This window comes from Juglans regia, chromosome 7 (genome assembly GCF_001411555.2).
Source record: "Juglans regia cultivar Chandler chromosome 7, Walnut 2.0, whole genome shotgun sequence".
Lineage (NCBI taxonomy): Eukaryota > Viridiplantae > Streptophyta > Magnoliopsida > Fagales > Juglandaceae > Juglans > Juglans regia.
The window spans coordinates 38,565,506-38,582,165 of record NC_049907.1 but is presented as its reverse complement, the minus strand read 5'-3'; the positions used below and the strand labels follow the sequence as shown (position 1 = coordinate 38,582,165).

At 32.6% G+C, this 16,660-nt stretch overlaps 1 protein-coding gene across 2 annotated transcripts; it reads left to right on the top strand.

The window, feature by feature from the left end:
* The first annotated feature begins 13,959 nt into the window (after positions 1-13,959).
* On the top strand, positions 13,960-16,309 carry LOC108990565 (plasmodesmata-located protein 2). Of its 2 annotated transcripts, XM_018964565.2 has the most exons (4): positions 13,960-15,221; positions 15,429-15,536; positions 15,640-15,687; positions 16,018-16,309. In XM_018964565.2, exons 1-3 carry the CDS (start codon positions 14,435-14,437, stop codon positions 15,645-15,647), a joined length of 903 nt encoding a protein of 300 aa, XP_018820110.1. In that variant the 5' UTR covers positions 13,960-14,434; the 3' UTR covers positions 15,648-15,687; positions 16,018-16,309. The 2 variants fall into 2 exon arrangements, with proteins under 2 accessions (XP_018820110.1, XP_018820108.1); XM_018964563.2 differs by having other exon boundaries at positions 14,188-15,221; positions 15,640-16,052.
* The last annotated feature ends 351 nt before the right edge of the window (positions 16,310-16,660 follow it).

Sequence of the window (16,660 nt, the reverse complement as noted above, 5' to 3'; positions counted from 1 at the left end):
CAAGTTTCATGAAATTTATAATTAGATACCTCCATCAATTTTTCATTTAGGTCTAGTTTAGATAGCAAAGTATTCCCAACTCATTTTATCTGATCTCAATATTTAAACACCACAAATATAAATATTTTTTAATTTTAAATCTTAATATTTTCAAATCTCAAAACAAAAATTATATTATAATAATATTTTAACTTTATAATATTTTTATTCAATTTTTTCTTTCTCATTTTTCAAAATCTCATAAAAATATATTAATTCAAATCATTCACTAGTATTCATTAGGGGTGGCATTATATGACACGACCCGTTAACCCAACACAAACACGACACTATAATAGCGGGTTTGGATTTAGTTTTAACTGGTTCAGATCAAATGGATTAACCCGTTAAGACATGATTACTTAATAGGTTACTAACGAGTCAATCCGTTATGACTTGTTAAGAAAGTTAAAATTACATTTTTACCCTTATACCTAAAAACTAAAAGACCTTTAGTCCCACCACACTCACAGTCTCACACTCTCTCGGATCCTCAAAATTTACAATCTCAGATTCTCACATTCATCTTCTTACTCTTAACCCTGTTTTGAAAAAACTCTAACCCACATTGCCACCTGAGCCACCTCCCTCACGAGTCGAAGCCTCACCGTTCAGCTGTTAGTCGCTCAGCTGTGTCACAGCGTCCCTGGCCATCTCCCAAGTCTCACTTCTTCTTTTCTCCTCAATCCTGCCTCACAACTCAAGGGTCACAGATCAACCACTTACTACATGTTCATTCTTCTCATCTCTTTAATTATTTTTTTTAAGATTTATAATTTGTTTGGTTCCTGCACGGCTCTTTCCTGCTTCAGAGCTGCTCTTCTCTAGTTGGTAGCAGCTCCTACTTCACTTATTCTCTCCAAATCTCCAACAATAGGGTAACACTAAACCCTAGCACTCGATCTCTGATTCTTTCTCGTTGTTTTGATCTGAAATTGGCTTGATTAGTAGTAAAAATTGTTTTTATATTGGAATTTGTTCTATACTAACTACACTCATCATATTTCTAAATTTATATTCATTTTATTTTTGTAATTCTTGAAGGCTTTGCTTGTTGTGGATATAACAAAATGTTAAACTCAACAACCGAATATGTATGCTAGAAATGAGTTTTGTTACTCATCATCCTTACACACTACACATCACACTTATTTTAATTTTTTTAAAATCTCTTTTAGTTTTATTCTTCCTAAACTAATTAATTTATTCTACTCATCATCCATACACCACATATTTGGTAAGAGAAAAAAATAAAAAAATTATGTATGGTGTGTGATTTGAAGATTATGAGCAAAATTTTTCGTTAGAAATAGGGTTCAAAACAACTTCCATATAGTATACTCAGAATCATTCAAAATTAGCACAATGCTATTACAGATAATTGAGGGAAAAACAATACCAAAGATCAATAATTATATAAACACAACTGTTTAACAACCCAATTGATAATGAAGGACACGAGTAAAAATTAACGTAGCATCTGCTTGTAGTAATTATTCTCAAGAAGATTTTAAAAAGCGGTGGATCAAGATTTGGTCTCCAGCAAGACACAAGTACTAAAACTATCAAAATTATTGCTACTCTTCAAGCTGCTTTGCAGACCATTTGATTTATTTCCTATTTTGCTGATATCTTTCCTTAATTTTCATGATCAATAATTTTCATGTCATATATTGATCATACTTACAATAGAATGATCATCTTTGTTATCTAATGAAAGAAAAGTGGTGATAATTTTTATTTGGTATTAGTTGTGGAAGGATACAACTCTTTTCTGTGCAAAATAAATTTCTTTTTTAATTTTTAGTTTCCATCTAAGTTTTTCATAAGCTTTTCCCATTTATACATAATATGACGAGCATAAAATGAGTTTTTTAGTGCTAAAAACAAAGTAAACTGTTGAAGCTTTTCTCTACTATATGCATCCATCATTTTGTGTGTGTGTGTGTGTGTCTCTCTCTCTCTAATATTCAAATCAATTCTTAACATGTCCATAAGATGCAAATAGTAAGTCTTTTTATTGATTTTATTTTGTAAGTAATAACTACTTTATTGAAGAAAATGAATAACGAATAGTGTGCAGGAGGCACTCCCAACTTATTGTTATTAGTTCATATTAATACAAGTTTAAGTTGAGTCATCTTACGTACTTCAGTTACAATCTCTACCTTCTAATCGTGTATTTACTTCCACTTCCACTTTCCTTTCATTTTTATTTTTCTGCTTGTTTTCCCTTTTGACAGTCTATTGGTTACCAACAAAACAATAAAGGAAAAGAAAAACAATGTTCTTTACTATATGTGCCACCTTATTAGCATCCCATGATAAGATTTATAATTATAGTGTAATTGTTGTGCATAAATCTTGAATTGCGCAGAAATTACATTTCTTCATTTCAATCTTTTAAATTATGGTTAAATACTTAAATAGTTGCTGATTTTCATGTTCGACTTTTTTAAAATGTCAAATGAGTGAGGCATAAGGCGAAAATGACGATTTGATTGACTTGGATGTGCTGAACTCGGAAAGTTTTCCTAATGATGAAGCTAAAGCAAAATGAAAGAAACAGTCAAACATGTGGAGTTTTTTTGAGATGGTTCCTAATTCTGGCAAAGGTGATGATAAGGCTCGAGCCAAGTGCAAGATGTGTGGAGCTTTTTACATGGCAGCAAGCAAATATGGAACCGGAAATTTGAAGCATCACATTGACACATGCCCTAAAAGAAGTGTAAGAGATATTGGTTAGTTGACGTTTGTACAAAATAGTAGATCTGTTTTGGTAAGCACTTCCAAATTTGATTCTGAATAATTTAGAGAAATCTTGGTAGGCGCAATTGTGAAGCATGAACTGTCTTTTTGGTTTATTAAATATTTATAGGTGAGATCTTTATTACAATATTTGCGTCCAGATGTTCCAATTATTTCTAGAAATACTGCTAAGGCTGATTCGGTTAAGGTGTATCATCGAGAAAAAAAAGGATTAAATGCATAACCACTGATGGTTATATGTGCATTACAACACATTTTCTGGATAATAAATGAGTTTTACATAAAATGATTTTGAATTTTTCTTTTATGCCACCACCACATAATGACATATCTTTGTTTGAAAAGTTAAATAATTTGTTACGAGAACACGACGTAAGATTTTTACATTGACTTTAGACGGTGCTTCTTTTAATGACGTTTCAGTAGAGTTGTTAAAAACTTAATTGAACATTAAGAAAGCTGTCAAAAGATCACAAATAATGAAAGAAAATTTTTTAGATTCAAACAAATCAAATGTCTTTGGATAGTAAGAAATGATTGAAATAGGATATCTCCACTAGATGGAATTCTACTTTTCTTATATTTGAGAGTTCTCTTTTCTATCGTCGTGTTTTTTGTCATTTTGGAGTTGTTGATTCTAATTTTAAGTTTTGTCTATCAACATTTGAGTGGGAAAAAGTGGAGAAGATTAACACTTTCTTGGCAATTTTTTATGATATCATTTGTGACTTTTCTGAAACCAATACCCTACAGGCAATTTGTATTTTCCAGCAGTGTTTATAATTTATTTGACATTAAAGGAGCACTTTGAGAGAGAAGATGACTACATGAAGAAAATGTCTTGTTAAATGCTTGCTAAGTTTGAGAAATATTAGCCTGAGTTCAATGTGTTGTTATAGAGATTTATACAAAGTTTGGAGAAAATGATTCACACACTTTCATTAGATGATGAAGACATATTTATATAGATTTTGAAACCAAAAACTGTTCCTAAACTTAAGCTAACATATAGCAAACTATGTGTTGTACAAATCAAGCAAATCAAAAAGAATTAAATGAGTATCAGTTACAATTCCTAATGCAGATTTTGTGCATGATTTGTAGTTGTCATTATATGCCCCCTCAAGATGGATGTGCCGTCTGCAACACCAATCTTGGATATTAAGATTTGAAATCGTTGACGGGATAGTGGTTTTGTGAGGAGGTCAGCTAGTTGATCCATAATATGATGTGATGTACATGAATTGTTCATTTCTTGATGAAATCTCGAACAAAGAGAAGATCGATTTCAATGTGTTTCATTCATGTATGTTGAACTGGGTTCAAACTGAAATGATTGACTCCAATATTGTCACAAAACATTTGAGGTGCTTGCAGAAGTTTAAGACCAAGTTCTTGAATTAGTGATTTAAGCCACATTGTTTCGGTGGTAGCAATTGAAAGTATTCGAAACTCAGCTTCTGTTGATGATCTGGAGATTGCCTTTTGTTTTCTTGCTGACCATGAAATTGGATTTGGACCAATAAATGTTATGAAGGCAGTGGTTGAAACTCGAGTGTCTATGTTTGATGCCCAGTCCGCATCACTATATGTCTTTAGTTCAAATTGAGCTTTTTTTTTGTAAGAGAAGACCATGGAACATTGTTTGCTTGAGATACCTGAGAAGCCTCTTTGCTGCAGCCCAATGGTATTCTTGCATGAACTGAGCTAGTCTATTAACAACAAAGGCAATGTCTGGATGTGTGAGTCCCAGATATTGAAGTGCACCAATTGTTTCTCTATACTCAACCCCATCAACATTCACGGAATCACTTGTAGTTGTGAGCTTAGTTGTAGTTAATATTGGAGTTAGTACTTCTTTAGCACTGTCCATGGAGGTTCTTGATAAAACTTCCCGAATGTATTTGTAACAAAGAATTGTCAATTGCTGAGTGTATGAAACCAACGCAGAGTAGTGCATCTCTAAGAGCTTTGTACCACTGCCATGGTGCTTGCTTCAAACAATATATGCTATTTTTCAACTTGCAAACATGTTTGGGTTTAGATGAATCCTCGAATCCCAAAAGTTGATTCATAAAAACTCTTCAAGTGTACCATGCAGGAATGTATTATTAATATCCAGCTAATGTAGTGACCACCCATGCATGACAACAATGGTTAAAATGAGCCTAATTGTTACTAGTTTCACCACTGGGCTGAATGTTTGAGAGTAGTCAATGCTTAGCCTTTGATGAAAACCTTTGGCAACGAGTCGAGCTTTATACTGACTTATTGTGCTATCAGGATTTCTTTTCTTTCAAAATACAAATTTGCACCCAACCAAGTTTTGATCTAGAGCAGGGAACCAATTCTCATGTCCCATGATGAAGAAGGGTTGTGACTTCATATGACGCAATTTGCAAAATTGGTTCAAAATGGAAGGTATTTTTTGAGATTGATGAGTCAGGAGAGTGAGTTGGGGGCTATTGTTTGAAAGGATAAGCAGACTCATAAAAAATGACATGCCTAGAGGTATAGAGACACTGAGTGGGGAGATGAAGACACAGATAAGCACTTTGACTATTTGAGTAACCAACAAAAAGACATGGTATAGATTTATGTTGAAACTTGTTGGTGTTGTAAGGCTTCATCTAAGGAAAACATAGGCATCCAAATGATCTAAGTTTCTCATACCGAGGCTTTTGATTGAATAAAACTTCAAGTGGTGATTTATGTTGGAGAACAGGTGAAGGAAGTCTATTTATCAAATATGTGGATGTTGCAAATGCATATGCCCAATACTCTGGTGGACCAATAGCATAACTAAGAAGAGTTTGTTCTGTCTCCACAATGTGTCTATGACAACACTCAAAAACTCCATTTTGTTGGGGTGTATGTGGAGCAATAGTGTAATGGCTAATACTATGCTCAGTAAAGAATGGTCGAAGGGCAATAAATTCCCCTCCATTATCTGAGTATACCCCTTTAATTTTTGTGTAAACCAGTGTTTCAATAATTTTATAAAAATGAGGAAATATGAGTTTGACATTTGATTTTTTATGCAAGGGAAAGATTCAAACATATTTTGTAAAATGATCAACAAAGATAACATAAAAGCGATGGCCATTAAGACTGGTTGTGGGAGAAGGTCCCCTTACATCCATATAAATTAAATCAAAAGGAGCTTTGCTAGTTAAACCATGCTTGTGAAAAGGCAACTGATGAACTTTATTGATGACACACGAGTGACAGTGAGTAGAACTAGAATCACAAGAACTAGTCGAAAGAGAAAAACAACTAATGATGCAGTTGACAACTTTTGAATATGGATGACCAAGGCGCTAATGCCAACCGGCTGTTGTTGTTCTTTCATGAATAAGAGCAATTGGTGTAGCAGCAGGTGATGAAGAAATATGATAAACTCCATTTTCACACGGGCTTCGAAGAAGTATCTCCCTCGTTCTTCGATCCTTCACAAGAAAATAATTTGGATAAAATTCTAATAAAACATTGTTGTGCTTTGTGAAGTGATGAACAAATACCAAGTTTTTATTAATATGAGGAACACAAAGGGTATCTTGAACTTGAAATTGTCGTTTTGGAAAGGATAGAGTGAGAGAGCCAGAGTGAGTGATGGGCAAACCTGATCCATCTCCAATAATAACCTCATAAGTACCATCATATTCAGAATGAAAATGTAGATTTGAAACCTGAGATGTGATGTTGTGAGAAGCTGTTGAATCAAGGAGCCAACATTTATCTAAACTAGGAGCAGCAGTGGTGCAATTCACAGTTGCTTCGGATGACTTCAATTTTGGGCAATACTTTACAATATGACCTTGTTGATCACAATACTGGCACTTTGGTGGGTATTTGTATTGTTTGAACTGTTGAGGTTTGGATCTAGATTCAGCCTTTCATGATTGCTGATTTGCTGAGTATTGAGGCTTTGAAGGACGGTAGTCTCAACGTTGAGTATTGTTGGCAGTGAGTACCAACGATTGTGTAGTTGACTCAATTGTTTTGAGATAGGCCTCATGACCAAGTAACAGATCATGTAATGAGAGGGAGGTTTCTCGGGGCTTGAATAGGGGCAACAATATCACGATATTTAGAACCTAACCCATGTAGAACATATTACGATAAAGGTGCATCAATGAGAGCAAGATCATCAGCAATACTTTTAATTGAGTGAAGATACTCTGTTATAGTACGAGTGCCACACTACATGAGGGTGAGATCCTCTTTGAGCTGCATTACTCGAGTCCTGGATCGACTGGCAAAGAATTTGGTGAGTTTGGTCCAGGCTTGATGAGACGTCTTTGAGCTGGCTATGAGTGGTATCACAGCTAGGGAAACATAAGTTAGGATTGCACTTAGGATAAGTTTATCCTAACGGAACCAAATTTGATAAGCTATAGTAGCAGTTGTATCATTTGACGTCGGTTGAAGTGGGCAAGTATGAGTTCCATCGACATAACCATAGAGGTTATAATCGAGAAGAAAGGACTCAAATTGAGCATGCCATAAAGGAAAGTTTGTTGGTGTGAGTCGTACAGTGATTTGCTGAGTAGCATTGGTAGCTATGAGAACACTTTTAGAGGATGAGTTGGTCATGGCAGTAGTAGAGAAAAAAAGGAAAAGCCAAAAAGATACTCGTTAGAGTGTTTGGAGCTTTTAAACTGATACCATATAGACTTATATACAGTTTGGAAAAATGATTCACACACTTTCATTAGATGATGAAGACATATATATACAGATTTTGAAATAAAAAATTGTTCCTAAATTTAATCTAACGTATAGCAAACTATGTACTATACAAATCAAGCAAATCAAAAAAGAATTAAATGAGTATAATTAGTTACAATTCCTAATGCAGATTTTGTGCATGATTTGTAGTTGTCCTTATAGTTGTTGATTATAACAGTTATATTGGATCCTCAATACAAGTTTCATTTTATTGATTTTTCTTATACGAAGCTCTATGGAAATGGTTCCCTAGAGTATTTGAATGTTCGTACCAAATTGGCATCTCTTTCCATGGGATATAATAATTCTAGTGTTCCCACAAGTTCTACAACGACTTTAGAAAGATATGTTAGCAGAGCGAAAAGTAAGCCGTTATCTTTTTAGTAGATTGAATAGACAAGTATTGGAGGTAAACTCTAATAATATTTTTTGTTTAATGATTTATAATATATTGTTGTTTCATATCACATATTAGCTTGAATTTTTTTTTTTTTTTTGTGTATAGGAATTTGATTCATTTGAAAATGATGATCTTGCTGCCTATATACAAAAAACTCAATTGAAGCTTTACTTGGATAAACCTAGGGCAGATAGAAATGCAAACCTTGATATACTTTCCTTTGAAAAAGAAATGGATTTCATTATCCTGATCTTGTTTGTATGGCTCGTGACATTTTGAGTATTCTAGTTTCTACAGTTGCATCTGAATCTATTTTTAGTATTGGTGGGCGTATCATTGAGTAGTTTAGGAATGCACTGAAAGCAGATACTGTTTAAGCATTAGTTTGCACAAGAGGTTGGTTATATGACGAGCAATGTAACATTATTTTTATTTTATTAAATAATTGACTGTAATTTTTTAATACAAATAATTTTATTTGACATAAAACTTTATTGATGCCATTTTTTTAATAGGACCACAAGAAACAAAAGTGGACGAGTTAACTGAAGATGTAATGGAGTTGGAGAACAACAAGAGCAAGGAGTGCGTTACACTTCCTTCTTCAAATTCTAAATTTGTTTAAATTTGTGTGTTTATCATATTTGAGATTGTAATATTAAATATTAATATTATTACAATGTGTGTTTGTCATATTTGTGTGTTTATCATATTTGATACTGTTTGAAATTTTAATTTAGACATTTTTATTGTTTGGATTGTAATTTTAAACTTGTAGTTAGTTTTATATTTTTATAGATATTGTGATTTTAACATTTAGATAAAATTATGTTAAATTTAATCAGGTCAAATGGGTTAATTTCGGGTTTGTTTAACCCATTTACCTAAACGGGTTGAAACGGGTCGGGTTGTGTCGTGTTAACCTATTTTGTAGTATTCACTAACGGGTCAAAATGGGTCGTGTCTTGTCTACCTGTTATGTTAATTAGTCGTGTTATGGTTTGAGATTTTGACAGGTTGTGTTTGGGTTAATCCATATAGTATAATATATATGACTTGACACAACACGAACACGACCCATTAACACGATTTGACACCCCTACTATTCACAAACTATTTCATTACTACTTACAAATTATTTTATCTCATCTCACTATCTAAATGAGGCCTTAAAATCTAAGGATAAATTTGATATATGGCATCAGTGTTCGATATGTCAAGCTTCGAATTATAAAAGTTAAAAACTTGATTGTGTATATAACCCTGAAAAATAAAAATCTTATTTGACAACATGATCTTTTGCATATCAAACATAAGATTCAAGTGAGTTTCATGATTGATAAAATTGATTTTTTTTTTTTAACTTTCTTATAACTATTATAGGTATCACAATAAATGATGTGTCGAGTCACCAATCTTAAAAGTAGCATTGAGATATTAAGATTGAAAATAGGGGTGTACTCGGTCTGGGGGAGGTCCTAGACCAAAAATTTCGATCTATCATTTTTGCCAGACTAGACCATTAGCTATCAGTCCAGTCAGTTCATGAACATTTTTTTTCCTCTTATTTCTTTTTTTTTTGACAAAAATATTAATACAAAAAAAAAATTAAATTAGTAAAATTAAAATTAAATGATCTTTTTAACATTTTATATATGGTTAATGAATATTAAATAATTTCATTTTATATAGTCAATGGTGATCCTTTTGATGAAAATTATATAATTAATTTATATAATTACTATATAAAATAATATATATTATATATAAAGAATATTTAAATATATATACATTTGGTAGGTGTCGATCCAATCCGGTCTAAAACAATCACACCTCAGACCAATAAAATATGAGATGAGATAAAAGTTAAAAGTTAAATAAAATATTGTTATAATATATATTTTTAATATTATTTTTTTTTTAGATTTGAAAAAATTAAATTATTTATTTTATTTTGTGTGAGAATTTGAAAAAATTGTAATAATTAGATTAAATTAATTGAGAAGAGTTGTGAAAACAAAAGAGACCTAAGACTATCAGTCGGGTCCAGACCAAACCATTCAGTCCAATCGATTTTTCTTAAAAACTTACACCCCTAATTGAAAACTATAGCCAACTAGAGTGGTGTATACTTTGGTTTGTTATTGTTTTTAGTAGATTATTGAAGAGATTCACTCCTTCCTTCTCGCCCTCACATGAGAGAAAACTAAGGAATTAGGAAAAACAACTTGAGAATCACCCTTTGGCAGTTTCTGGAGCCCATAGAATGTCTCATGCATGCTTGTGATTGGTGTAAATGATCAGTTGGTACAAAATGCTTTTACCAATGAAACCTCAAACATACATAGGAAGAACTTGTCCCTTCACCGCTTATGTAGGCCTTCTGGCTTTCTTGGTCGTTGATTCTGCTTTTTTATAGATAGATGAGATTTGCTGCTCATCATTTATATATTATATATTTAATAAAGAAAAAAAAATTATATATGATATGTAGTGTATAATGTAAGAATAATGAATATAATTTTTCTTTATAAATATATCTTCTTTTAATTGATACAAAAATATTATATAAAAGTAAATTCACAAACTAACGTGACTTTATAATCTATTAGATTTACTTTACGATAAAAATAATTTTATAATTTGACGTATCACATCAAGACACTTCACTTTACGTATTTACCTTTCTGTAATTTTTTTTGTAACTAAAATATTTTTCTAAAAACAATACAAAAACCTCTACCAACTATATGGAAAAAAAAATATTGTATCCTTTCTCTCATTTCAATGGACCCTCTATTTGTTCTAACAATCCACAATTGTTTGGATATTGGACACAGAAAATGGTGGTTTTCGTTGCTGATGCGACGGCATAAGTTATAACCAGCTTTATTAACTATTGAATTATATGTTCGATTTTTATTTATTTTTAATAGAAAATTAAATAAAAATAAAACAAAAAAAATATGCATATCGAAAGGTACATTAAAGTCTGAGTTCATCATCTGTATTCAAGAGGAAAAGGAGTGTGAGAAAAGTGGCACTGACTTGTATGGTGAATCCATGGTTTCTTCAGTTTTTTTTATCGTCCTTTTGTAACGAATTATTACTTACTTAATGCTCACGTAGTCCTCTCTTTCTATTCTATGATCTTTTCATTTCTTTTTTTCTTTTTATTTTCTCTTAAAGAAATATTTATCAAGACTTGCACTAAACACTCCCTAAGAAGAAAAGTTTCCAATCATCTTCCTCTTCGCACGTCTGATACTTGCCTACCAACTCCAAAGTCAGGCACTTTCTTTGATGAATTAGCTTGAGATTTTATCCAAATACTAGGACTTAAAATGATAAAATAGAGTTATTCTATTTTCGAGTTAATATTATTAATATTAATTAAATAATAAAATTTTGATTATAAAATTTAAATTACAAAATTTATTTTTTAAATTAAATTATATCATGTTACGATTCCATATCGATTAAGTATGAGATTTGTTGATAGTTTATAAGTCCCTAGGCACTCTTTCCTTAGGTAAGTTCTACCTAATGGATTCATAACAAATGGTATCAGAGCCACTCCACGTCTAAGGTCATGTTGCGACGGTTGCAATCGTGCGACACGGGGGTGATGCCGGCATGACAGTATTCGTTCGGAGATAGGAAAAGACCTAGCGCACAGTCAGTCCGTGTGAGCGCCGGGATCGTTGTGGACGTTGGCTGCGGAGCGTGGTGGTTGTTACGATCCTACATCGACTAAGTATGTGATTGGTTGATGGTTTATAAGCTCCTAAGCACCATTTCCATGTAAAATAGTTTTCAAAAATAAGTTCTACCTAATGAATTCATAACATATCATATAAAAATTTTAGTATGTATGCTTTAGATGTCGGTTTGATAATATTCTTTTTATAATAATAATTATTTATAAAAAGTTACTTCTACGGAGACCGATAGTTTACCGGGAAAAAAAATAAAAATAAAGAATACACCAATCTGTGCAAATCCTCTATGGTCTACCTAGCATTTCTCTTTATAAAAAATAAAAATAAAAAATAAAAAAGGAAATCATACTAAGGTTTGGTCGTGTATATACAAACAATATTTTACATCTCTTGGAATCCATTGGGATTAAGATACCACCAACTTGATGCATATCCAATGATGTTAAGCAAGATCTGGCTTTTTATTCAATAATAGTCAGCCACGCGGAATGTTTGAAACAAACAAAGAAAAAAAATATTATTTATTATTTTAATTTTCATCATCCTTACATCATTATATGATGTGATATTAGATGATTAAAAATTATTTATTATATTTTATTTATCAATCTATTATGACACATCACAAAATGATGAAAAAATAAATAATGAATAGATTTAAAAAAAAAACAATGCCAAACAGAATGATATCCGATATATGCCAGTTATTTTCTTGATTGGCCTTGTTTGTTTTCCAAAAACATCTCATCTCATCTCATCTCATCTCACCTCATCATTACAACTTTCTCAAATCCCCACATAAAATAAAATAAACAATTCAACTTTTTCAAATCCCAAAACAATAATAATATTAAAAAATATATTCTAATAATATTTTATTCAACTTTTTAACTTTAATCTCAACTCATCTCATCTCATCTCATCTCTGAAAACAAACGAGTCCTTATTCTTCCAATCCATTAATTTCAATGTCCCAAAACTGAGAAGGATGACAAGAGGGCGATAAAAACAGAACAAAATACAAAAAAAGAAAGCTGGAAGAATCTCACTGTTAGAATAGAAAGGCTTTATATATAATTACTACTACCATTGACATAAAACGACAGATCATATATAGTAAAACAAAGAAATTAACTGGTTTTTGTTGTCCAGTACTGGCCATTCCAGAATGCCTTCTTTACCCATTGAAAGGACAACCGACAAAATAAGCTTATTACATTTTGTACTCTTTAGTTTAATTACGTAATGTATCATTTAAATTAATAAAAATTACATTTTGCAGCCTAAAATGTTTGGTTGTGTTCATTTCGACCGACATGATTATATTATGTCACTTTTGACACCCATTAAAATATATTGATAATTTTGAATGCACCTTAGAAAAATAAGTAAATAAGTTTTATTATTTATCATCTACAGATACTATATATTATATTTATTTTATTTTATTATTTTTAAACTAATTGAGTTTTTTTATTTATTATCTAAACATTATGTATTTGATAAAAGAAAAAAAATTAAAAAATTAAAAAAATTATGTATAGTGTATATAATCTGAAAATGATGAATATAATTTTTGAAATGAAATTATTCTCTATTCAAATTTGAACCTTTCTTATGGCCTAAGTCGAAGTTGAAATATTGAACTTTGCCGGAAGTGAATCAGTAAAGATCTAGAAATAATAGATCTACCTCACCTAGCTTGCTTTAACGACTATCATACCCAAGTGAAGTGTGCCAGATATGTATAAATCATGTACTTGTCGTGAGGTTTTTGCCCTTCTCATAAATTCTTGTGCAGATGCTTGAACGCACAGATGTAATAAAATTTTTATAAATAATAATAAGATAATTTATAAATAATAATAAGATAATTTATAAATAATAATAAGATAATTTAAATTAAATATTTTTTAAATTAAAATATTATAAAATTAAAATAATGTTATAATATAGTTTTATAAAAAATTTATATTATTTTTTTATTTAAAAATTTTAAAAAATTGTAATAATTAATTTTAAAAAATTATAATGATTAATTTAAAAATATTTATATTTAAATTATATTTGAGAATGAAATGATCCGAAAAGATAAGTATTTCCAAACAATAATAGCCTCACCTCTTTCTGGACTCCTCCCAAATTCCCAATGCCTTATGCATAAAGCTTTTACAAAATTTATAACTTTTAAATTGAGATTCAAGCTTCATTTACCCAATTGATTAAAAAAAAAACAATAATTTCAGATCATAGCTCAAGTATTTTGTACTTCAGTCAAACTTCACGCACTTTCTTCCCACAAAGTCAGATTCCTTTCCCTTCACAGTTCATACCCTCCTCGCCTTCCTCCTTCCATGCATTGAGAATATCTCTCGTAAATGTAACCATTAGCATACATATTCAAACCATTTTGTTCTCATTCTCTTTAATTATTTAAGAAATATTACGTTACTAAATGCATAAAAAAAAAAAGAGTTCACTGTTCCAAAAAAGTTTTTTATTATTATTGTATACATGTATGCCCATCAATTGTACGCTGTACTCTGGAGAATAGGAAAATCCACATCCCGCGCCCTCTCTTTCTGCTCATCTAAAGAGATAGGGATGCCCAAAGGGAAAGTAAATCCCAAGCACCGCATCAACAATACCGAAATCCAAAAACTTTTCAGCAAGAAGTAGCAGAAATCAACCCAAGGAGACGATCTTTATCTCTCAGTTTTAACCAAAGCTTCCCGAAAACATGCCATGATTTGATCCATCAACACGACCCCAAATGGGTTTCCCTACAAAACCCTTCTCCTTTTTCCTCTTCTCTCTGATTTTCTTTACCAATCTTGAGCTCATCCCACTTGTTGAATCTGCTTCTGACTACACAGCCTTGGTCTACAAGGGCTGTGCAAAGCAGGCCTTTTCAGATCCGACAGGGGTTTACTCCCAGGCTCTCTCAGCCCTTTTTGGCTCTCTGGTTTCGCAGTCTACAAAGGCCAGGTTCTTCAAGACGACCTCTGGCAGTGGCCAAACCACCATCTCCGGTCTCTTCCAATGCAGAGGCGACCTTAGCAATACTGACTGCTACAACTGTGTGAGCAAACTTCCTCAAATGGCTGACAGTCTGTGTGGCAAAGCCATAGCCGCCAGAGTCCAGCTATATGGCTGTTACGTACTCTATGAGGTTGCGGGGTTTACTCAGGTTTCAGGCATGGAGTTGCTCTACAAGACCTGTGGAACCACAAACGTGGCCGGAAGTGGGTTCGAGGAAAGGAGGGACGCTGCGTTACAGGTGTTGGAAACCGGCGTGGTTAGCGGCCACGGGTTCTACACCACGAACTATGAAGCCGTTTATTTGCTGGCCCAGTGTGAGGGGGATTTGGGGGACACAGATTGTGGGGAGTGTGTGAAGACCGCTGTGCAGAGAGCTCAGGTTGAATGTGGGAGCTCCATTTCAGGCCAAGTTTATCTGCATAAATGCTTTATTAGCTATAGTTACTATCCTAATGGGGTTCCCAGGAGATCATCTTCATCCTCTTCTTCTTCTTCTTCCTCGTCATCATCTTCTTCAGGTATGTAGTTTCTGCTCAACCCCGACTTTAAAGTTTAAAGTTAGAATGATTAAATTAGTATAGATCTCTCCGACTGTGCATAAATTTATGAGTGCATCTGGCTTTTTAGCTTTTAGTGCTGAGTCAGATTAGCGGTTTTCTACCGTTTAAGGATTGTTTTACTGGTGTATAATAACGTGAGATGTGTTTTAATCAATGTCGGGACAGGAGGAAATACAGGAAAGACAGTGGCTATAATATTAGGAGGGGCAGCAGGAGTGGGGTTTCTACTAATTTGCCTACTGTTTGCTAGAAGTTTGATGAAGAAACATGATGGTACGTACATATGTGGAACATGAGGTAGATCTACCTTTTTTTTTTTTGTTCTGCTTTTCCTGGTCCTAAGGTTGATATGGCTGGAATGTGTTATTTTGTGCAGATTTTTGATAGGTGATGGTTTTTTGCAAAGAGGCAAAGTACTTTTGAGGTAGATTCTTTCTACAATATTATTTTTTGTTTTTTTGGTTAAACGATATGGGATTTTGTGGCCAAGATAAGTGCCGAGAGAGAGACTGAGAGAGTGTGTGTGTGTTTGAGGAGGGCTGCTTGACATTCATCATGTTCTTACAGTTTGGTAAAAAGTTGTTTAGAAGCGATTGGGAAGTAAGATTTTAAGGCATGAATGAAAGAAAAGCAAGAAGAAATTTTCACAAAAGAAGTGAAAGTTGTGAGAATGAATGTCTGTGATTTTGTGTTGGATGAAGAAAACAATTTTCAGTGGACTTATAATTAATGGGGATTCGGTCTGTGTTTGCAGGATCCCTCCAAAGCCATGTGGGGGTGTTTGTCTCTTTTCGCTTTCCTCTAGATTAATGCTTCTCTCTATTTTCTTCACAAACTTTATGCTTTTTTGAAAGTTGCAACCTCTCTCTCTCTTTCTCTCTCTCTCTCTCACGCTCCCCCACACGCATTTTGTCTATTTCTTAATTCCTGCTGACAATGACACTGACTATTTTGGTTTAGATCATCGTCATTAATCAGTCACTTTCACTAACTTTGGCTTTCCATTACATGCACCACCTTAATTTGAGTGTCACTCCAAACTAAGCTCTGTAAGGTCACTTTTGAGCTTTTTTTTTTTTTTGTTGGAACTTAGGAGTTATTATATTTATAAACTGTGTAATAATATTTATTGTATATCAAATCTTGTTTAATATTTGATAAAATATTATAGAATACATTTCATATATCCCTCTATCTGACTTAGAGTCGGTTTGGATTGACTCATTTCAATTCATCTCATTTCATCTTTAAATTAAAACGGGGCCTGTAGTGAATTTTAAAGTTTGTCCTTAGGGCATGGGATGTTAAAATTTTAGTATCGGTGAGATGAGTTCAGCGAAAGGCATGCAACAATTATTAGTACGAGATTTCCAAAGAAGAGAGGTCACGTCTGCATT